A 25,236-nucleotide genomic window follows, 5' to 3' on the forward strand; every position below is an offset into this window, starting at 1 on the left:
GTTGTGCTTCTGATAGGAAGAGCACTTCAGGGTGTTGTTTTGGGTTGGGTTCAGCAGTAGTGTCATGGTTCAGCCGGAAGCAGCAGTCAGTGGCACTGAGTTCAGCGGAAGTAGAGTATATGGCAGCCAGTCTAGCTAGTTGTGAGGCCATCTGGCTTCGCAAGATGTTGTTTGGCTTATTTGGTCAGCCGTTGAGACCTTCAGTGATTTACTGTGATAATCAGAGTTGCATTAAACTCACGGAGAATCCAGTATTTCATGACAGGTCAAAGCATATCGGGATCAGATATCATTTCATCAGAGACTATGTTCAGAAGGGAGCTGTGAAGCTTGAGTATATTTCCACTGATGAGCAGGTTGTAGATATCCTTACCAAAGCCTTACCACGGGGCAAGCATGTCTATTTCAGAGACAAGATGGGTGTGGTGAGGAACACCTTCCTCGGTAAGAGGGAGTGTTGAAATTTGGTACCGGAGGACAGGTGGTTCCCTTAGGCTTTGATCTTTGGCCTAGGGAAAAGTGTCCAAAAGAATTTAATTTTTCTCCTAAAGTGACTTTATAATTTTATAAAGTTAAATCTAATTTAAAAGTGATTTTAAGTGATAAAGTTATTAAGTCTAATTTTAAAGTGACTTTTATAAAGTCAATGAAAAATTAGAAAGGAAAAATGACTTTGGAAATAAATGACTAAGTGGGTCTTTATTAAAGTGGGGTGAATTAAAAAATAAAAAGTGAGATTTAAATGAGCATTTAATCTCAACCATTGATCTAAATCTATTTCAGCCATTGGATTTAGAGATCACCCAAAAGTCACTTGGAGTTATATTAAAGGAGGAAAAGGAGGAAAAGGTCATTCATTCTTTCATGAGCAGATTGGGAGGAGAGCAAGAGAGCAAGAGAGATTTCTGAGCAGGAAGGAGAAGGAGACAGCAGCTTGGCACACATTCCAAGGCAGCAGTTGAGCAGATTTGTACAGCTGATTCAACACATAGTGAAAGGCAGATTTTGCACAAAAATCGAGGAGCAGTTTGCTGATTTTTTCTGCACACAAAACGGAGGTCGTACAACATTTATTGCTGTCCTGTTTGCTGTAATTTCCAGATTGCTGTGAGGCACGGGAAAGGAGATAAGTTGTAAATTTGCTTGCTGATTTTTTGCTAAATAATTCTCACTGTAAAAAGACAATTTTCAGAAATAAATAAGAGCTCTCAAACTAGTTTTCCCCAAGAGTTGTAGGGGGTTTTTCCAGGGTCAAGTTGACCAAAAATATCAGTGTTTTAATGTGTTTTAATGGCTGTTTTTAATTGCTGATTTTTAATTCTGCAATTTCCAGCATTCTGAAAAATTTCCAGAATTTGTGTTTTCAGCAATATTTATTTTTTTCAGTCTGTTAAATGTATGGTTATGGGAATGGGCATTTTCTACATGGGAGAAATAAGGAGAAACTGAAAACCGGGGTGGGAAAACAGAAATTTTTACAGAGCTCAAGTTTAATTCCATTTTCTTCATTAGAAATCCATAAACTATTATCTCATTGACAGTGATTAAAGAAAGAACAATAATAACGTATGCAAAAAGCAAAGCGAAGAGAACACCGAGATTGACTCAAGTTAGGGAAAAACCCCAAGCCGGGGAAACACTTGATCAAATCTTCTTATTATAATCTTCAAATGTTCAACAGAGAAAGAGAGAGAGAAAATACAATTAATGACAAGGAGGCAACCCAGGTAAGTCTTCCATTTTGCCTTCAAACAATAACAACCAGATTCTGCCCTAACCAAAGATCAATAGAAGACAGAGCAACTACAAGGAAGTCTCCAAATAGAGTTCGATCCTAGCTTAATTTGAGCGGCCTCCATAGCTGAATATAATAAACCCAAGATGGATATATATATATATATATATATATATATATATATATATATATATAGATATATATATGGCAATGATGATGTAACAACAGAAGATCTCGAACCTGGTTAGCCCATTCAAATTCCTTCAACAGGGTTTCCAATCATTGCGTCTAGCATACTTCTTCATGTTTCCTGTCATGGCTGCTTGTAACATGTCTGGCTGAGGGAATAAGGCTTAACGACTCCTCCAACTAGCCCAGAAAAGACCTGCGGACCTCCTGAAATTACTTCAAGGCTTGCGACCTTACTCAAACCCTCCATCGATATGCTAAGGTCTACCTCAGCTGCATTTCAGACCCATCAAAGCTCACAAACATATCTCTGACCAACCCTAAGCAATCTCGGCCGTGTCCTCCTTGTGCTGCGGCTCCCACAAAAGATGAGTTTGATGCCCAAAACGACGTGTCTAATGAGAATGGAGGACACCTATATATATAACAATTTGTCCTTATGGAGGTGAAGCCAACCTTGACATTTAGGAGGCAAATTTGAATTTCAAATTTTCAATTTTCCCGCCTTAATAAGGTCATGACTTGTAGAATTTCTTTTAGGTAAATAAATATTTTCCCTTATCCAAATTTGGTGATCTTAAGGTCGATTTTGGACCTCTTGAAAAGAGGAATTCAATGCCACAATAATCTTCCTCAAAGGAACAAATCAAAGTGAAATTTGGCCCTAGTTGCCAATTTTAACAAAATCTGATCAGTCAAACAACATAAATAGAAAACCCTAACCAAAAAGTCAATGCTGGTCAACAGGGCAAATTTTGATCTTCAAAATAGCTCGGTCAAATTTGGTCAAATCAGCGTCCAACAACAAGTCATATCAGCCCAAAAACAGTTCGAAAAAGTCCAGTCAAATCTGGTCAACAAAAGTTAACGCTGCAGCGAATCCTAGCACAATTAACCCTGGTCAAATAGAGGTCAAACAACCTCGAATTTCATGTCCAGAACTAGGCCTGCCTAAACAAAAATACCCCACACAAAACCATAGTCAAAGATGGTCAACGCTAGTCAAAACAACCTTCTGCAATTTTCGGTCAACTCTGGTCAACGCAAGGACAACAAAAGAACAACCCCTTCTTCGCACATGTGAGAGAGAGAAGCCTCAGAAATCTATACCCAATCAAGAAGAGAGAGATGTGTGAGTGAATGAAGTGCCCAAATGAGGAGGAGACACCTTGTATTTATATGCAAACGTTGAGGATGAATAAACATGACTATTGGGCTTTTGAGCCTACATAAGTTTGCTGGTTGATCTTGACATTTTGTCCATAATCAAAATAAATTCATAATTCCATTTGTACATGTCAGAATGGGATGATCTTCAGATCAATTCTACACCTCTCGGAGGGAGGAATCCAATAAAAATATCAGCTGCCTCATATGAGCTGTCCAAGGTGAAGTTTGGCCCTAGTTGCCAAAATTAACAAAAAGGCCTTCCTTGGATTTGAAGGCGGTCTTCCATATATCTGTGGGCTCTATTGGAACTTGGTGATAGTCAGACTTCAGATCGATCTTGTTGAAATACTTGGCCCCCTTGAGTTGGTTCGAAGGTCATCAATCCGTAGGATTGGATACCTCTTCCTGATAGTGATTTTGTTTAGTGCTCGATAATCAATGCAAAGCCTCCAGGTCCCATCCTTCTTCTGTACAAGTACAATCGGCCCCCACAAGGCGAGGAACTTGGTCATATGTGCCCTTTTTGCAGCAACTCCTGGATTTGCTGCTTGATCTCTCCATTTTCAAGAATGGAGTGACGATATATCGGCCCGTTGGGTAGAGGTGCTCCTGGAGTCGGATCGATCAAATGCTTGACCTGCCAGTTCAAGGGTAGCGCTATGGGTTAGGAGAAGACGTCCCTGTATTCTTCCACGACCTTATCCACCTACTTCTGCTGCGTGGAGGAACCATTCCCAAGGGCCATGGATGTGGCCACGATCTTCCCCTTACTTTGAGAGCGAATCATAAAGAAAACAAATTTCCTAGTTTGGGATATGATCTTATTGCGTTGCTTAGCAGAAATCAAAGAGATGGCGGTAGGCGGGGCTACCTCTGTTATCCTGTATAACTTATTACCCAAAGAAATAATAACAGTGCGAGGCCTCGACTCATATGCACCATGACGCTTCCACAAGTATGGTTGGCCTAATAATACATCACAAACTTCAACATGAGCAACATCACACAATACCTCATCTGCGAAGGGCTTGATGCTGTAGGGAAGGCGACATTGCTCGCTGACGTGAAGATCTTGTCCTTGGTGAAGCCACCCGATGGTGTACAGCTGTGGGTGTGGTGTGGTCGGTAGGCCGAACCGCTTCACGACCTTTGTTGAAATAAGGTCCTTTTGGCTCCTGCTGTCAACAATGAGTTGCAGTGGCGAAGCTTTCACCCACATCTGTGAGTGGCAGAGACGCTCCCCCTCCTCTGGATCTTCAGGCTCAATCTTCTGGATTTTGGTGATGGCAACAGTGGCGCTGGGCTTCGCATCAATAACTTGCTTCCCTTTGTCATTCCCATTGTCAGGGTCTGACTCAGAGTCAGAACATGCATCTGATTTTGAAGCCTTCAGCTCGGCCACCAGTGACTGCTTGGCCCGACTCTCACTTGTGTTGTGAGTGAGACTCTTATAGAATTCACACCACTTTCCTGTGTCCTTTGTCTTCGGGTGGTGTTGTTCTTTGCTTAAGGCCTCGACGGTTGTCTTGGGTCACCTCGCCTTGGCTTTGTCTTTTGTTCTGCGATTTGGGGGTGCCTTTCCCTTGCTTCAGATTTTCAGACCCAAAGTCTCGCTTCTTCTGTTTAAACTTTTGCTCGATCTTGACAGCATATTGGGAGGTGGCGCTAAGCGAGGAGATGTCTATGAATTCCATCTCGTCCTGGATGTATTTGTGCAGACAACTGCGGTACTTGAGTACCAGATGCCGCTCAGAATCCTTGATACCCAACTTCGTGCGAAGGGTATGAAAAATATTTGTGAACTCCGACATGTCTTGGCCCCTTCCTTGCCATAGTGTGGTCCACTTTATGTACTTATCTTCATAGCTACTTGATGGCGTCTCGGAAAGAGTTCCAAGTGGGTGTTGCTGAAAACAATGAGAGTTCCCTCTTGTCCTTCTACTCACAGTAGGTTTCCCACCAGTCCTTGACGCGGGGGTCGACTTTGAGGAGTGCAAAAATAATCTTTTCCCTATTGGAAAAATCATGAACCGAAAAATACCCTTCCAATAGATTTAACCATCTATCTACGGTGTCTGCATCTATCTGTCCTTCAAATATGGGAATATCAAAGTTGACTTGTACCTTGAAGGGAGTGGTACCTCAGGGTGGTTTCCAGATGAAGATGCGTCGCCTGTGAGAATTTGCGGAAGGATTTGGGCAAAGTTGTCCATCATCGCATTCCTTTGTCGCTCGAGGGCTTCTTCGAGCAATATTTTGAAGGGATCTCCTGCTCCCTCATCTTTCTTTTCTTCCGCCATGGGAGGTCGTCGGGGTTTACGAGGCTGGTCTTACAAAGGTTCAACTAGTTTGAGCCGTAACTCCTTATACCTTGACCTCGTTGGGGACATGCAAAGAAAAATAGAGAAAGAGCAAACTGCTCTGATACCACTGATCCAGACTTATGCATGAATGCAACAAAATACAGATATAAACATAAACACAGAGATGCAGCAAAAATAAAATTTCATTTCATTAATATCAAAGAACTGAAATATGCTTACATACAAAATGGAAATAAACTAGCTCGAGCGATGGTAGCTTATCTCTGAGAAGAGATGTGGTGGTTACATGCCTTTTAACTCTATTACAATGAGGCTCAAAGGCCTATTTATTATTGAGAAACAATGGAAAACCCTAAACATCCAAAAACCTAACCCTAGGAGATGAAGCACCAAAACATGCCTTTGAACTCTGTTACGATGAGGCTCGAAGGCCTATTTATTATTGAGAAACAATGGAAAACCCTAAACATCCAAAAACCTAACCCTAGGAGATGAAGCACCAAAACTATGGGCCTTGTTGGAGTAAATTGGTACATCAACTTCTCGGGGTTGTAACTTTGGCATACAATCTGCGTTTGACGCGCACGATACCTCGTTAGAGAGATCTATCCACGGACTATAACTTTTGACTACAAACGTTAGTCACAAACTCATGTTTGCCTGTTTTCCAAAAAAACATCGTTTAGGGCCTCAAAACGGCTCCGGAAGTTCAGGACCCAAAAAACTGCCAAAAATAGTAAACTGTGCTACAATTAAGGAAACTGAAAAATTGAAAAAAACAATGACGGGGCTCCAAGTGGAATAGGCGGGTGGCCACCAATATCCACCTGCATCATCCTTGTTTGACTATTCTCCCAAATCTCATTGGCCACCAATATCCACCTGGATCATCCTTGTTTGACGATTCTCCCAAATCTCATTCTTACTCTAGTGCCTCCTGTGGTGTATGCTTGAATGCAAAAATGGCATGCTAGTACTGTGAGTAGATATTTTTTTCCAAGGAAAGAATCATCAGGTTATAATTAATTCGAAGGTTATCATTGGCACTAAGGGTGGTCAAAGGTTCCTTGTGGAGAACCCCCCCTTAGAATTTTTGAATGCAAGGAAAATGGATTGCCAGTTGCAGAAGTAATTGGTGACCCAACTAGATACCCTTGCATTTGTACCTGTGACCTCTTGGCAACATGTCAAACAACCACTTCAATTTGATTGAGCTAACCCATTGGGTTATTGCCATGAGCATGCATACATACATATATAGAAATATAGTAGATGTGAAACTCAAAATGCTCTAAGTAACAACCATAGAAAAAAGTGTAAAATATTTGGGGTTCTTATAGATCCAAGTGGAATGAACCTCCAAATTCACATTTAATGGAGGGTGAGCATTCCAAATAATCTTTGTTGATTAAATATTAGAAGGAATTTTTTTTAAAAGAGAGGGGGACCCCTATTTATGCAAAAGGAGAGACACCATAAGTTAAGGTCCAAGTTATCTTAAAGGGATATTTAGGCCGTTATTACATGAAAGCATAGTTTTAAAATTCGGCCGTTTCGAAACCGAAACGGCCGAGTTGATCCGTTTCGTTGCCCTTAGAAGTGACTCGGTAGAAGAAACGGTTCGTTTTGCCGAGTCAGCCATGACTCGACCAACTCGGCCGTTTCCACACTGACTCGGCTGAGTCACAAACAACGGCCCTTAACCCAGTAAAACAACGATTTAACAATTTTTTAATGATTTTTTAAGGTGTTTGCTGATTGGTTTGGACTCCAATGTGTTTTATGAATTAGTTAAATGTTATTTGGGGTCCATTTCCCCCTCCCAAACCCTATTTAACACACTCAAATGCTCTGTACTATTGATATGCTATTCAAATTTCATGGTAATGTTAAATTCTTTAAGTAAAAGTGACATTCTCCTTAATCTTCATTTTCATCCTTTTACTTAAATTTTTAACATTACCATGAAATGACTCAGGATGTTTGAGAGTGGTTTCAGCCTCGTTGGATTTCATATGGAGAAAGTAGAATTTTAGATTTCATTCAAAATCCAGCAGACTTATCAGTTTTTCAGGATTTCAAGATTGGAGGATTGCAATGTTTCCATTGAATTTTGTCATGTATTAGGGTATGGAACTCGTATTTAATCAAGAGCACCAATCCCTTTATGTACCTTGATGTTAGTGACATTGGTTGTCGAACTCCTCTGGGATTCGCTCCCAAACCAGGAGCTTCTGAAAATGTCGCTCCCGCTCCCACTTTCGCTCTCGCTCCCCACTTTCGCTCCTGCTCCCAAGTAACACTGAGCTAGATGATGTTGGCAACTCTAGCAGTAGCCACTAGCCAGTAGTACTGGTCACAGACTTTTGTTGTAGAGGCCATTTATAGCCTCCTTGGTTATGTGTTTTTGTTTTGATCTCTATATCATCATCGTGTATGTATTGGACAATGCACTGGGTGCCATTTTGATATAATGGATATATTCATGAGCCTACTTTGATCATATGTTGTCTTCTATCTATATTCTAATGCTGTGTGTTTGGAAACATGAATGAAAATCTTTAAAATTATGTGTTTTTATAAAAAATAAATATTTAATGTATTTTTTACAACGATCGAGTCATTGAAATCGAGCTGGCCGAGTCGATACCGAGTCAGAGTCGGAGTCGGAGTCGACCCTTGGCCGAGTCGGAGTCGGAGTCGGAGTTTTAAAACTATGCATGAAAGTGGCCTCTACAAATCATCAAAAATATGATAGACGTAAAGCTCAAACTACTACATGTAATAGCAAAAAATGTAAAATATCAGGGCACTTGCATATCAAAGTGGATTGCACCCCAAAATTCACATTTCATTGAGTGTGATCCTTCCAAATAATCTTTGTTGATTAACTATTAGAAGTAAAAAGTTTTAAAAGAGAGGGGCCCTGCATTTATACAAAAAGGGAGACACCTTAACTTAAGGTCCAAGTTATCTTAAATCTTAAAGGGGTACTTTGGCCCTTATTACATGAAAGTGTCTCTATAAATCATATAATGCCATAAATATCTAAGATCAAAACTTTGTTGCAAAATTAAGAGCTTATATATAAAATGACTTACGTACATAGGTTTTATTTGCATGATATAAATTGTGTTTAGGGCCTAGTTACACAAGATTTTACATGTAGGAGGGGAGGCATGTTCAATTGACTATAGCCAATCCAAGTCGATGGTGGGAGATGCAGTAGGACGATGTTACAAAATTTTTAGTCCTTTGTTATTGTCAGGGATTAACCCACCTATAGTTTCATCCACTCCCTTAAAGGAATCTAGATTCCTCTATGAAAGCAAAAATGCTATGAAAGAATCTTCCATATTTGAGTTGTGGTTCCTTCAAGATATGAGACAAGGTAATGGGGGAATGATAGAGCATGAGATAGAGGGGACTACTAAATATTTTATAAAAGATATTTTATAATCAATGAATCATGATCAATCATAAATAGACACAATTTCATATCTAATTACCCAATTTGAAATTCAAATAGGCAATATCCATGCATCCATATATCATATAAGAACACATACATATAACATAGATCATGATATAAAATTTCTAAATGAAAATTATATTTTTGTATAGTCCTTGATGCATACATATGAAAATGATTAATGGGCTTAGACAAAAGTGGGAATCTAAATCATGCTAGTGGGTTTCTCCCATTGAAAAAAGCGATCATGCTTTTTTCCAAACAATGTATTGGTAGCAATTCAACCCCAACATATGGGACACTTGTGTCTATGTGGGTCCCATATTACAGAGGATGTCCTCAAGGTGACCCCTTGATCGCTTTTTTCCAAACAATGTATTAGTAGCAATTCAACCCCAACATATGGGACAGCTGTGTCTATGTGGGTCCCATATTATAGAGGATGTCCTCAAGGTGACCCCTTTTGACTAGGATGGCTCAATGATGTCCCCGAGCTGTCATCCCTTGTGTTTAAGGATGGTAGGGGACCTTCTTCAGTTGTTATCATGCCCTTGTTGTGTAGGGGATGCAGTGGAATCAATCCTAGTTGTTAAGGATGTGTACCCATGGTGCAAAATATTTGAAGAAACTCACAACATGATGGAATGCAAACTCAATGCATGCCATACATATTGATGTGGAGGATGCATTATTGCAAGAAGGCTTGGTTGAGGTGCCACTAAACATTTTTGTTGTTAAAGGTTGTGTTAAAGGATAGTGATAAAGATAATGAGGGTGGTACAAAGGAGAAAGTCAATGATTTGCTTTACTCAATCTTCATGAATTGTCTAATTCACGGGGTTTTATTGTTCACAACCCCCGTTCTTTGTAAATAATCTTTCATATTTGAACTATGGTTCCTTTAGGATATAGACAAGGTAACGGGGGAATGATAGCGCATGAGACATAGGGGATACCCTAAATATTCTATAAACGATTTTTTTTAATCAATGAATCATAATTAATTGTAAATAAACACAATATCACTTCTAATTACCCAATTTGAAACAAAGGCAATATCCACACATCCATATATCAAATAAGGACACATACATATAACTATTAGGTTTTAACATAGATCATGATATAACAGTTCTAACTGAAATTTATATATTTGTATAGACCTTGATGCATACATATGAAAATGGTCAATGGGCTTAGACAAAGAACTGGGAGTCTAAATCACACTAGTGGGTTTCTCCCATTTAACAAGGGATCATGCTTTTCTCTAAACAGTGTATTGGTAGGAATTCAACCCCAACATACGTGATACCTTTGTCTATGTGGGTTCCATATGATAAAGGATGTCCTTGAGGCGACCCCTTTTGACTAGGGATGGCTCAATGATGTTCCCAAGTTGTCATCCCTTGTTTAAGGATGGTGGGGGACCTTCTTGTGTTGTCCTCATTATTGTGTAGGGGATGTAGTGGACTCACCCCCAATTGTCAAGGATGTGTACCCATGGCGCAGAATATTTGAAAAAGCTCACAACACAATGGAATGCAAACTCAAAGCATGCCATACATGTTGATGTGGAGGATACACTATTGCAAGAAGGCTAGGTTGAGGTGCCACTAAACATTTTTGTTATGTTAAAGGCTGTGTTAAAGGATAAAGATGAAGATAATGAGGGTGGTACGGAGGAGAAAGTCAATGATTCACTTTACTCAATTTTCATGAATTGTCTAATTCATGGGCTTTTATTCTTCACAACCCCCTTTTTTAGGAGGTAGGTGATTTTGAGAATGCGCCGTGTCCTTTATACTGCTATGAGTGAAATATTATGTAAGTGAAATACGTTGATAAAAAAATTGTAACTGGTTGGTCACTGGTGTGAACTTGCCAAGTCATGATGAGAACATAGGTGCCTAATAAGTCCAGAGTTATGTTCGAGCCATAAGCTTGATCAATACAACCTATAATCAAAATCTAATTGACTGTTGCAATGTGTGTATTTTGATTATTTGATTATATTGTTCATCTTCTATAAATTTTTCTTTACTATTTAGATATGCAATTGCTTGAAATTCGACCATTCATTGCCTCGTTGCCTAGTCTTTGACGTTACAGCTCTACATGGGAATTCAATGTTAAATAGGAAAGACATTTACTGCCTAGTAATAACAACCTATATGGGTTCAATCTGTTGTCTCACTCCTTGAATTTTGACTTTTATTTGCAATTTTGCCCCTTTGCTTGGTCCTTAATGTTATGACTCTGAAATTTCAGTGCTAAATAGGAAGTACATTTACTGCCCATTAATGACACCCAATATACACTAAATTATTCTACTCATAGATGAAATATCTCCTTTGAATCAATCTTGATGTAATTAATGAAACAGCTATTTCAAATAATTCGATTATTTTTCTTAACACTAAATGTGCACCAAGATTGGTCATTTTTTCTTTGTTATTTCCTATAATTTGCCTTTTTGTTCTGATTTGATTTCCAGGACCCTCAGCGATTCATTTCCGATTATGATTTTTTCATCTGTGATTCTACTACACATCATCGACATTGGTACCATACACTAAACATTAAATTACAATACATTATTGATAGTTGTATTATGCACATTTTTGATAGGAAATGAATGTAGGCCTTATTATAAAGAAATTTAATGGTTATTATGGAAAAATGAAATACATTTAGATATTCACAAGGAATAAATTACATTTACACAATAAATGTATCAAACAACCTACAATAAATGTAGGCTGTCCTTTGAACGAGTTTGCAGGCCTACACACAAGGGATTGCTAACCAAAATTATGTTAGAAAAGCATTCTTAGATACCATGTTAGAAAAATATACTTTTGATACGATGCACATAATAAAGAGAGCAAAGATTTATAACCTTCTAATCTCATATGAGCGTGCACCTTCCACATAAGAAAATCAAGAGAAGAAAATATAAGGGACTGTGTAATTTTCTGTAAGGTAGATGTAAACGGCGTTGTGTTTACTGGATATTTTCAAGACCAATTCCTAACACCTGAAACTAGGTGTTATATGGATTAATAGCTAATGGTTTGTTAAGAGCATTTGTCACAAGGTAATGCCTCATTTAAGGAATTTTTGTCAAACCTAGTGAAGGAGGTTTTCATTGATGCTTAGTCTTCTTTCAAGGGTAATGCAAATACTCATCAAGGACTTTTGCACGCAGCACACTTATATGACATCAAGGATTCTGGCACATATGTTAATTATTTCTGATAATCGTGAAAATATCATGCCTTGTGCATTAGCAACACTGGGGCTTAAAGCACAAGGTGTTATATGCAGTGTCTCTCAGATGTTAAACTCAGGAAATTGGCTAGAATTTAAATATTTTAAACTTGGACTACTAAGGGAAAAATAAATTCTTATGTGCATGGCCCACCCTGTCTTTGACCTCAAACATCTGGAGCCACTTACCTATACCCAGTTATTTATACTTAATGAAGATGCCTTTTCTCTCCAAGTAAGTTTTGTATGCAATGTTACTTTTATAAAGCTTGTCTGGTTTTTCTTCTGCAATTTGTTTGCAGAAAATTGTTGACATGATCATTATCCTTTTCTGTCTAAATTGACAGGATTATCGAATAATTATTTTCAGTAAGCACATGGCTGGGGCAATGGCTCATCAGATCCTGCAGAGAGCCCTGAGATTACAATCATCTTCTTCAGTTGTAAGACTTAAACTGGATTGTTTCATTCATGAATCTTACTTTAATCTTCCTTCAATGAACCAGATTGTTAGGGAAAAAATCAGCAGCCCATAAACTGAGTTTGAACTGTCAGATTCTGTTTCTAACTTGCTTTAATGTTCGAACTTTAAATCTTACTTTAATCTTCCTTCAATGAACCAGATTGTTAGGGTAAAAATCAGCAGCCAATAAACTGAGTTTGAATTGTCAGATTCTGTTTCTAACTTGCTTTAATGTTCGAACTTTAAAGTTAAATGATCATAGGTTTTCTACAGAAAGCAAAATGGGACTAAAGATTTTGAAGTTGAATTATATGAGGTTGTTTGTAATTTACTGTAGTGTCCAAGTACAGGAAATTAACCATATCTAAGATGGCAGAGGCATCATCAACTAATTTTAAGTAATATCTAGAGATTTTTATCTTTGTGGAGTTTTGAATCTAAGTAGAGGCCTTGATGTCATTCATGTTAAACTGGGCAGGTCATTGATGTTTATAACTTTATAATGATTGAAGCCTTGGCTCAAAATAATTTGGTTTCCACCAGCTAGGAGATTCCAAGACCCACTCTGTCGGTGGTCAAATATGGTTGCTATGATCTGTATTTCATTAAAGAAATTCATGGAGTAGTTGATTTAGATTGAATAGTGGGTAATTGGCAAAAGCTTAGGAGTCAAATCTTATATCACTTGTTCAGTGTCTTGCATGTTGATTTTTTGCTTCACGTGCAAGTTTTGTCTGAGATAGTTACTTAATGGGCCATCTTTCAATAAATACCAATACAAATAATGGGAATACATGTCATTTCTTTTACTTCCTATATTTATTATTATTGTTATTTTTATTATTATTATCATTTTTGACGAGTGATTAAGCTGTTTCCCATAATTTCTCTCTGAAGCAATTCTGTCCATCTGAAGGAATGCCTGCTTTAGAACGGGGTTTATATAATTTTTGCCATTTAACTGTACCATCTTCTAGGAGGTACCAATGCTTGTGATGGCAAAGTGGCAATTTTCATCTCTCTGTTTTGGGAGTTGTAATTGATATATAATTTCCAAATGGCGGCCACCAGGCATATCATTGTGACAAATAGAATCTACTATATCATGATCATCAATAGAAGCAGATCCAGTGGAGTCTTTATGAGCTTGTATGTTGGTGTCTGTTATTATGTTGGGTGGCAGTTTTCATGCCATGTTGGGTAGAAACATTTTTAGGATAAACTTGGTCATAGGAGCCACATCACTGGGTATAGGTTGTACTCTTGATCCTTGTGGATGTGCTAGATTCTTGAATACTTGATAGTTGTAAACATCCAGTTTCTATTTGATGCAAGTATTTTGGCTATCTCATTGAGACCTTGCTGCAGTCTCAGGACGTTTCTCCCCATTGATGGAGCCTTCTGTTGAAATTGACTTGAAAGAGTGAGATGATATGTTGAGTCCTTTATGCCCTTTTCTATATCAACAATTAGTTGCTATGAAATAAAAGTTCCATTGAGAACTGAATTGATTCTTTGGTTTCCAGAATTATAAGAATGTTGATGGCTTGTTTGGGTATAATATGGTGATGTGGGTTGAGGAAGATTGTCTTGCTAGGAAACACTCTTATCCAGGTAAACCATCAGATTTTTCTGTCTCTAATATCTCTTATACAATTCAAAAAATTGACTTTTCCTGTTACTACTTGTTGTCGCGCGGATTGACACGACAACGCTCAGACCGGGGGCTGTCACTCTGATCCCCGATCCCTCCGTTTAAGCCTGTCTCCCGCGGCTAAGGGGGGTAGTCCCTGTGAGATGATGAGACCAACTGTCGACCAGTTGGTTGGGAGACACGAAACACGATACGAAAAGCACTAGATGGATTTGATTAATTTAGCAGACCAGTGCCTTAAGAGATTATGGTTAAGATGATTACTTGTTAGATGATATAAAAACATGAATCGTGAACAGCAATCATTTGTCATCAGCTAAATCACAATGCTCTTAAAATGACCAAAACGATATCCAGCAACAGAAAACTTTTGAAAAGGTGAAAGCCTTAAACCACCACGAGAATCATGAATTATTAACCAGATATCACATTTCGTGTTTCGACTTGAAAATTTCAGATCTCAGCATGAAAGATATATCGCGAAAGCAACTGAAACTGGCAAAATAATTTTCCACAAAATTTTAATATTTTTTCAAAATTTTTTAAATCTTTTTCAATTTTTTATTTTTCAATATTATAAAAATAAAATTTAAAAAAAATCTAAAAAAATAATTTAAAAAAATTAAAATCTATTCTAAAACAAAAATATAACTCTAAGTCTAAAACTAAATAAAATCTTTTTTATTGTTATTTCTTTTTATTTAAAAAAAAAAAACAAACTAAAAAAAAAAAAAAAAAAAAAAAAAAACAAAAAGTTTAATTAAAATCTAATATTTACAGAATCAAACTAATCCTAAACATAAACACATTTTATTTTGATTTTTTCCTTTTTTATAGAAAATAAAATGAAACTATTTTAAAAAAAAGATTAAAATCTAAATACATAACAAAACCCTAAGCTAAACTAATATAAGTTAAAATCTACTTCAAATACAAAACTAACAAAATTTAAAATCGAAATTTTAAAATGAAAATCATTTAAATCAAACGCATTAACCTATGACTAAGAGCTAAAGTAAATAAATGAAACCAACGAGAAGCTATGCCTGAAAACCCTAAGCTAACATGAACGTAAATCAAACAAAACAAATACGCAGTGATATACATGACCATAAACTAAAATCGATTTTGCCTGGGCATTACGATACCTCTCAGCAGCAGTCAAAAAACGATTCATATTTGTTACCTGAGGCGCGTGATACTGACTTGGCTGCAAATCCTCGACGGTGGACACGGAGAACTCGACACATGATCTGTTGAATCGATTCTACGCAGCGGGAAGTTATATACTGGACCAACGCAAGACGTCCACAATACTTAACCTCTTGTTTCCATGCAAATCTGGCGCGGGTTTTCGACAGCAACAAGAAAGATTCGAGCACGCAGAAGGAATGACGAGTTCGATTTATCTGGGCATGTTTCTTAGCAGAGGGATTTGACGGCGTGGATGGAAACTGCTACAATGCCAACGCTAGCCAAAAATGACGCTTTCAACGCAGGGATGCATTTTCTTGTCATAGCATACAGGTTCAGACAGAAGACGTAAGCCCAGACCAGAGGTTTGATCACTTAAATCGAATGGCGGAATATCTGATCCGGCGGTTTTGAAGAATGCTGAGGCTCGGATCACACGCAGTCATGAAAATCGATGCCTGAATATGATGAGCTGATATGCAGTGCGGCTGCGTATGTATTCAGATTTTCTTTATATCATTGTTTTTCCCTCCAGCGACTAGATGGAAATGAAATTTCGTGACCCCGGCTCAGAGTCTGAGTTTTTGCTTGAAAATGATGCCCACGTTGTATCGTTCCAAAACAATGCTCGTCTGCGTGAATGCAGTGGAAACTTCCGCGTGAAAAATACCTGACTTCTTCCCTGCTGGCCCGATGGTGAGGATGACGGACGTATTGCAGTTATTGAAAATTTCTGGCCGATGTACAGTGGATTGTTTTGGCGGACAGGGATGTGATCACAAAACTTTCTGCTCATAAACCCCTGAAAAGAGGCCCTGTACCTGCAATTTCAAGACAACAAAACCCTAATGAAAACTGTATAAATTTGAAACCCTAGATCAGCTAATTTAATGTACAGATTTAGCCCCTTCACAGCCAGATTTAACAATAAGAACAGGAAAATTTTAAAGAAAAGAAATTTCAGATTGTCACTGTGAAAAAACTTCAGAAATTCTCTCATGCAGATCAGAAAAATAAAACCGAATGATAGACCCAGGATCAAATCCACTGGGCTCAGCAGAAAATGCTTGTGGGAGTTGGCTGGTTCAGCCGAGAACTTCCCCTAACGCCCACCAAATCTTCTTCAGCAAGGGTTTTTCTGCACAGCTCAGAAACAACCATCAGTAAAGAGGGCAAGAATGCTGCTAGATCTCAGGAAGTAATGGAGATACCTGCCATTACTTCAGAAACCCTAACAGCACCCAAACCCTAGCAAGTGAGCAAGATACCTGTACCCACAATACTCTACAAAAGCTATTATTAACAGCTGAAAATAACATATGCAGAAAATTAAAACAATCTCACAGCATTTCAAGAGAGTAACACCAGCAAGATATGGACCCCAAAGTCTTCCTTTATTAACCAGAAACAGATTTACAAGAGAGCTTCTTCAGTATCTGACTCACAGATCGAATGATCTGAAATGACCACCTAAGACCCTATATAAAGTAAAATGATCCCAACGGCTAGTTCGAGTGATCCATGTAGAAATGATCTCGACCGTTGATGAGGATCAAGACATCTCTTGATCTCATCCGTCGATTTATTAACTTAAAATATTATTATTTTATTAGTTAGGGTTTTTGCTTCATTTTTTATTATTTTATTATTTTTATTCATTTTTTAATTTTTTAATTCATTTAACATGGATCACTGAACTAAGCTTTCGGAAACATCACCTAGGACCTAGGACTTAGGACTCATGAGGGGATTTAAAACATTTCTCGACCCTCAGGACACATTACATCATGACTTTTACAATTTACATCTCAAGGGGACAAGCCCACTTAATACAGACCCTCATAAAACACCCAGCTCTGCGACACCACGATAATCTAGCAGATCAACACACTAGGATTCTCCTAAAGTTCTAATGACAAAATCAATCCTGGCTTTGGGGTCAGGTTTGAAGGAAAACTTTGCCAATCCGTGGATCGGTGAGACGAAAAACCTTCCGGGACGTAGATTATCATCAGAAAGTTAGGTCCACCTAGGCAAAATACATACATGATTCATGTCTGCTAAGATTATTTACAATTAATACATGCAGACTGGGTTTACAATCAAAAAGATCAAGCTGCTGATGATGGCAGGATGGCACGGACATGCTGATCAGGTGCTGCTTCTTTCTGTCAAGAAAAACGGGGTGCACTGCATGGGTAGTTGACCAGTAGAGGTCAACACTACTATTGGCAGGTTTGCCTATCTGAAAATATTGCCAACTATATTCTATAGACCTTAACAAAATAACCACTATATTGCCTATATAATCTAAAAACAATATTGACAATAAAACTAGTCTCCACCATGATCAACTGAAAGAGGGTTTCCCCATACTCAGACCTCATTTTACTGGGGTTGAAGCTGCCTCTGGACCCGCGTCAGGAACTTCCACAGGAGCTGCCGTTGGAGCCTCTAGAGTAGACAATGGTGGGACTCCTGCACTACTGACCTCAAGCACTATGTATTTCCTCAGACGGGCAAGTTCCCCTTTCGCGTCCCCCAACATAATATCCACATTGTGAATATACTTAAGATAAATTGAAAACATGGTATTCATATCCCCAATTTGACCATCCTACAGTTTCTCTATATTCATCAAACCCTTAAGGACTGCTTCAATTCCACTCAGGCATTGGTTTATAACCTTTAACTGAATTTTTGTCTGTAGCTGCCTTTTGGCCCTCTCCTTCACTGTCTCCACTTGCAACTTCCCCACCAAAGTCTTGACGTGCCATGTAGTCTCTAAAGTTTTATGATACATAGTCGTCTGTGTTCTGGATTTCCTGGTGTTGATAATCTAGGCCACTTATTCCTCAATTTTGCTATTCGGGACAACCCTTCGTTGCCTTCGAACCTCATTCTCCCAAACTTCAACAATTTCTTTTCCTTTCTGCGACACTGTAGCATGGTAATTGTTAGCAGCAACCCTTGTCGCCGCCTCCATGTGCGACTGCTTACTGGAACCAATGCCCTATGCATCGGCTCTAGGTTTGCCTCTCAACCTACCCCCCTCACTCCAAACCTTGCCCATTGCACTCTCTGAAACGTTGGTTGCCCTCGTTGCTACAACTATCGCAAGCTCACTATTCCACCACCTTTCTGCGTTTTGCCTCAAGTCAAAAATGCCGGTTCCCAAACCCCAATTTAAAGGCGATATTACTGACTTGCCTTTCCTTACCGATTTTTGAGTACTTTCCCTCTCCATTTTTGGTATCTCTGATTTGCCGACGATGTTGCTGTTCGTTTGTGTGTGCCTGTGGGCACTCTCTCGATCATTTTCCCTTCCTAGCGGTTTGTATATACTAATAATCGCCATTAGCTTGCTCATGTATGTCGCCTCTTTTGATGTCGTACCTTCCCACTCCTCTCGCCACTCTCTCTCATTAATGAGCCGATCTGCATGACAAACTATTATGGAGGAGACCCCTTCCTCTCCATCTTCGACCGTCATTCTGTCCCTACGCTACATACTCGTATCCCTTCTCACATCCCAATTAAACCTTGCTTGTCCTTCCATTATGAGGATTTATTCATTCGCATGGCCAGGTGGGTCTCCATCCTGATTCAAGCCCACCTCCACTCTATCTTCCTGCCTAGGTGACATGGAGTTATCTGACTCCGCCAACTTACGACAATCATCCTTTAGCTAACCTTTTGATAGCTCCTCCCACGCCACGTCTATCAGCGTATGTACGCTCCCTACACCTTCATTTGCCAACCTTTCCACAAACGCTTTCGTTGATCTTCGGACAAGGGTAAAGTCCACCATTTTCAAAATCTAGATGTTATTGTATGTGTCGAATTAACTAAGACAGGTGCCAATTTTGTGTTACTTTGCCTATCTGTGTGCCACATTTGCTTGGATAGCTAACTACGAGCCTCCTTCGACTGTGGTATTTACCATTCCTTCTCGGACCAACAACTCCAGCCCGTGCTCGAGGGCCTGGAATTCTGTTGCATTGTTTGAGGCATGGCCCAAGTTTATGAAATATACTCTGCATATTTGGCCCGTCCAATCCCGTATGACTCCTCCAGCCCCTGCTTTTCCAGGGTTCCCTTTCGACGCCCCGTCAAAATTCAACTTAAGGAAACCTTGAGGGGGAGCCAACCAGACCACGGATCCTTACTGGATATGGTGCTCTCTTAGTTGGTGCCCTTGCGCACTCAGGTATTCTAGATCGAAGTACTTTAAAATTCTTGCTTCCTGGGGGGATGGTTGTTCCTTTGAAGGTTGAGTCCCTTTGCTAATTACTATTTCTTTTAGCTGACGCCTTATTTCTTCCACCAGGTTGTCAACAAGGAGCTTCTTATCATGAAATATTTGTCGATTGTGCTCCTTCCACACTGCCCAAAGAATGAAACTAGGTACCAGATTCCAGGTGAGGTTCACAACCTCGGTTTTTGTATAATGCAGTCTCCATTTCCTTATCGTTTCCTGTATATTATCCTATGTCACAGGGTTCGGCGAACCTGAAGGTTCAGGTTCGAAATTCGGCGAACCTGAAAAAAAAATTTGAAATTCGTTTAGGTTCGCCGAACCTGAAATTCGAACCTCAAGTCGAACTTGAACGAACTCGAACCTAAACGAACCTCAACGAACCTGAACGAACCTGAAGGCAAATTTTAACGAATTTTTTAAGGTTCGATTTTTTTAATGATGCACTGAGAACTTCATTATGACAGCCATGATAGCTGTTTTATCCTACCTTCATCACTGTACTCTAGACCATCATGTTGACTGTGATCATGCGAGAGTGTATTCCATGACTGCAGGATCATTGTGATCTTTCTTACACCGAGACAGTGAGATCATGTAAAGATAGTGAGGGATCCGAAGATCTTTCCATTATATATATATATATATATATATATATATATACATTGACTGTTAAGAAATAGATCCACCGAGATGAGATACTATTCCTCACTATACTGAGGTCCTTACTGTCTCATTTATTCCGAGACTGTAATGGTTACTGTGGCTCTTTGTTATGCAGGGATTGTATCCTCCGAGAATGATCATTTCTGCGGCTTTGTTATTGTGCCACAATTGTAGTATATATATATATATATATATATATATATGTGATTGAGACAACGTCTAACATCAATCTTATTAGGCCGAGAGAGAGGTTCTATCACTGTTGTTCTTTGTCTAGAGTCTAGACTTCTACAGGAGTATCACCGAGGCCTTGATGCCAAGACTGTTATGCAAGATCCATTGACACTGTGCCTTTGTCCTAGATCTTTGCTACTCGATTCAGCTGAGATCCTCACAGGTATGTCAAGATCACCAGCTATGCAATTGTGATATGTCTAGGTAGATTTGTATGCTAAAACAGATATGCCGAGAATGTCTAATCCTTCAATCTTTGCAACATCCATTATACAAGGTTATTCCTGCTCCATTAGACCGAGGTCATATATATATTGAAAAATATGTATAGTCGAACCTAATGCCGAACCTCATTCGAACTTGATCGGAAAATTCGAATTCGAATCGAACTTAATAGATATTATCCCTGTTTCGGTCTGTTTGTCTAAAGATGAAAGTCATCCAGTCCCATAACACCTCCGTATAGCTGCAGGTGTTCAATAGATGATTAAGATTCTCCTCTGCATTTTCATAGAGGCAACACCATGAGGCTCCAATATATCCTCTCTTAAGTAGATTGTCCCAGGTTAGAACCTTCTGGTGTAAGATTAGCCACAGGAAAATTTTGATTTTTGGCCAATGTGCGGACATCCATAATTTCCTCCATGATGGGTCGTTTATACCAGTGCATCTGTCACTGAGATATACTTTCGCTTCCTTAATATTGAAATCCCCTCCTTCTTTTTCCCCCCATATTAGTTGGTCTTGGTCCTCATTAAATAAGATTTTTCACTTACTTAGTTCCTCTGTTAAACAATGAACTACCTAGTCGTTTTGGGTTGGTTGCTGAAAAATGGTAAGGTTCCATTATCTCCATTTGTTATTTTCTAGACCTTGTTCCCAGAACTGGTGGACTTCTATGTAACCTCGATTTTCCGTAATTAATTGGATGGGGCGCCATTCCTCCCTGTTTAACTTAGATTGTTGCTGCCACACATCATCCTAGAACAGGGCTTCCCTCCCATTTCTAATCTCCTAGAAGCAATTCTGTTGTATTATCTCTTTATTATTCCAGGCTATGTGCCACATTGCCGACCCCTGAATAGAGCACGATAAGCAGACTAGGTCTTTTGTGTGGCAATTAGGCGCATACTTTGCTTTCCACAACCTTGCCCATGGTGTCAACTCCCCTTTAAACCACCTCCATCATAATTTTGCTCCACTTGCTTTATTAATTATCTCTAGATCTTGAAGACCGGGACCACCTGCATCTTTCGATTTACAAACTGTATTCTAGGACACTAGCGCCCATTTTCTTTTGTCCTTTGCCTTGCGCCAAAGAAAGTTTCATTGGATTTCCCTGATCTTTTGCAACACTCCTCTAGGAGTTGGGAGGATAGATAACACATAACCTATAATTGCTTGTGGCTCCGCCTTGGTCAATACAAGACGACCAACCAAGTTCAAAGCCTTGATGGTCCATCTCTTTACCCTATCCTCGAGGCTTTAAACCACCTCCATCATAATTTTGCTCCACTTGCTTTATTAATTATCTCTAGATCTTGAAGACCGGGACCACCTGCATCTTTCGATTTACAAACTGTATTCTAGGACACTAGCGCCCATTTTCTTTTGTCCTTTGCCTTGCGCCAAAGAAAGTTTCATTGGATTTCCCTGATCTTTTGCAACACTCCTCTAGGAGTTGGGAGGATAGATAACACATAACCTATAATTCCTTGTGGCTCCGCCTTGGTCAATACAAGACGACCAACCAAGTTCAAAGCCTTGATGGTCCATCTCTTTACCCTATCCTCGAGGCTTGAGATAACCTTTTCCCAGTTAGATTTCTTCCAAGCTTGAATCATTAGAGGGACCCCAAGATATTTGGATGAGAGGGACCTTCTTTGGAAGCCTAAGATAAATTTCTCTAGATAGCATTGTGAGTGTTAAAGAAAAATTCATGGATTTGGAATGGTTTATCTCCACACCTGAGGCTGACGCAAAAGTGTCCAAGATGAGCTTAAAAGAGCAAGCCTCCTTTACGATGGGAATGCCATGCAACATGGTATCATCAACAAACTGTTGATGCGTTGTAGCCTGGCCTTCTTCATGTAATTGAAGGCCTCTTATGTCACCTTCTCTGTTAGCAGCAAAGATTGCTTGCTCGAGGCCTTCCATCCCTATGACAAACAAGAAAGGTGACATAGGGTCCCCTTGTCGAATTCCCCAAGACGGGAAGAAAGGTTTTGCCGGAGCCTCGTTTAACAGAATTGAGAAATTGGGTGATGAAACAAGGGCCATAATCTAACTGATCCATTGGTTGTCAAAGCCAAACGCCCCTAACTCTACCTCCATATGCTCCCAACCGATCTTATCGTAAGCCTTCGACAAATCTCCCTGCCTTTTTCTGGCTCTTTAGAGAGTGGGCAATCTCATGAGCATGTATCACATTGTCTAGGATCTGCCTTCCCTCCACAAACCCAGACTGTTCTTCTGAGATCAGAAATGGAAGAATATTAAAATTGGCAACTAGGGCCAACTTCCACCTTAGGACAACTCATATGATGGAGATGATTATTGCATTGGATTCCTCTTTCGAAGAGGTACAATTTTGATATAAAGATCATCTCATTCTGACAAGCAGAAATGGAATTATGAATTTATTTCTCTTATGGACAAATTGTCAAGGTTGGCTCCAGTCAAATGTAGGCTCATGAAGCCCAATAGATGTGTCTCTTCACCCTCAACGAAGTGTATAAATAAGAGAGACCTTTTCCTCATTTGGACATCATCTCATCACATCTTCTTCTCTCTCTTGATTGGGTCGTACAACATTGGAGGCATCTCTTCTTCTTCACATGTGTGGCAGGAGGTCGAGTTTTTTTGGGTGAAACAGGTTGTAGATTTCAGGGCATTGACCAACGTTGACCTCGATTTTTGTGCCAAAAGTTTGATTTTAGGAGGATGCATTTATTAGCACAGAAATCAAGGTGTTTGGGGATAGTTTGACCAATGTTAAATTTTGTTTTGATCACAGAAAATGACATCAGACTTTCTCTCTCCGTTGACTGGGTTTGACGTAAGAATTTGAGCTGATTTGAAGGCCGAATTGGACTGCTGTTTGGAGGATGTTTTGGGGCAGCTTGGACCACCATTGACTTTCTAGTTAGGGCTGATTTGACTACTGATTTGGCAGATCTGTTGTGGGCTTGTATTTGTACTCTCTCTCTCCCTGTTGAACTATTGAAGAGTAATAAGAAGATTTGATCCAAGTGTTTCCCCACATTGGGGCTTGTCACTAGCATCTGCCACATCTTGTGTCCTCTTGTCTTGGCTTGTCTTATGCATATGATTTTATGTTCTATCTACATTTACTGTCAATGTTTATAAGTTAATGTGATTGCTACTGGATATAATTGAAGTTTGTCATTGGGTTGCTAAAGGAACATTGAAGTAAATTGACTTAAGCATAGAACATACCATTGTTGTCTAAAATTAACAAAGAACCATTTTCATCCTATTGGTTGCTACTTTGGATATGATATTTGGCCTCCCTTTTTCTTCGATAGGGAGGTTATCATATTGAAATCCCCCCAGAATCTAGAGGAGGTGGCCTTTCCTATTTCTAAGTTGTTTAGATCTTGAAGGAAATTGAGCTTCTCCTCTAACCTTTGAGGCTCGTAAACATTCGTAAACACAAGCGACCCCTATAACTTGCATTTCCAACAATAAATAGGATCTCGTGGCTTCCACATTAATTAGATTCAGGGCCTGGGAGTTCCACTTGGTCACCAATCCACCTGCAGAGCCTTGCGCTGTAATCTCCATGACCTTAAAACCCCTACCTAGTTTCCTACTTAGCTCCATGATCTTTACTACAAAACACTTTGTTTCTTGCAAAAAACAAGGTTCGACTGTTCCATTTTAATATTCTTTTTAATTAGTCTCTTTCCTTGAGGCTATTTATGCCTCTTACATTCCATATTAAAACTTTCATGATTAACTACGAATATTGGGTTGCGAGCTTAGCACTCTCATCTTACCTGAGTTGATCAACATCTCTCCCAACTCTTGGAGGGCTACACTATTGGACTTCCTTCCTCTTTTTCGGTGGATGTGTTGTGGTGCTAACATTGTATGAAAACCTGACGCCTTAACTCCCATCTCTACTATGTCTGTATGTGGGCGTTTTTGGCCTCTTAATTTAGCTTCTTCTCTCATAAGGTAAAGATACTGGATCCTATCCATTTGGTCTGTTGGGATGGCCTCTAGTCCCTGTTTTCGGGCTTGCTCCACCATAGTTTGAAGGTTGATTCTTAGGGTTTGTGAGATAACAAGCATGCAAATGTTTTGGACCACAAGAGGGACTTGGGGGATCCAAGTAAGACCTAGGGTTCAGGATGATCATCAACAATATGACAAGATCATGCAAGGATGAGAAGAAGGGTTATTGAGAGATGAACTTCTAATGAGTTTTTAAGCACAATGGACCCCTTGAAATGCAGATAATCTAAGGAGACTTAGGCCAAAACAATTTTGGGGCTAGGGCTTGGTGTTTCTCGCAAACTGATTGCGAGACCAACTTCAAACTTGGAGGGCTAAGAGAAGACACCCCAACGCAGTTCCTT

General features: G+C 39.3%; 1 protein-coding gene across 2 annotated transcripts in view; it reads left to right on the forward strand.

Annotated features, from left to right (window-relative positions):
- LOC149171467 (monothiol glutaredoxin-S15, mitochondrial-like) overlaps window positions 1-25,236 on the forward strand; it is a 164,732-nt gene that overhangs the window by 28,943 nt on the left and 110,553 nt on the right. Inside the window, exons 2-3 of one of the 2 annotated variants that reach the window (XM_089424094.1) lie at window positions 11,385-11,452; window positions 12,508-12,603. In XM_089424094.1, coding sequence (XP_089280220.1) covers window positions 12,538-12,603 — 66 coding nt within the window. In that variant the 5' untranslated portion in view covers window positions 11,385-11,452; window positions 12,508-12,537. The remainder of the gene's footprint in view (window positions 1-11,384; window positions 11,453-12,507; window positions 12,604-25,236) is intronic. The other variant, XM_089424092.1, reaches the window with a different exon arrangement.

The sequence above is a fragment of the Pinus tabuliformis genome, chromosome 4_2 (assembly GCF_031772625.1).
Source record: "Pinus tabuliformis cultivar Carrire ecotype Pingquan chromosome 4_2, CPIR1, whole genome shotgun sequence".
NCBI classification, from domain to species: Eukaryota; Viridiplantae; Streptophyta; class Pinopsida; order Pinales; family Pinaceae; genus Pinus; species Pinus tabuliformis.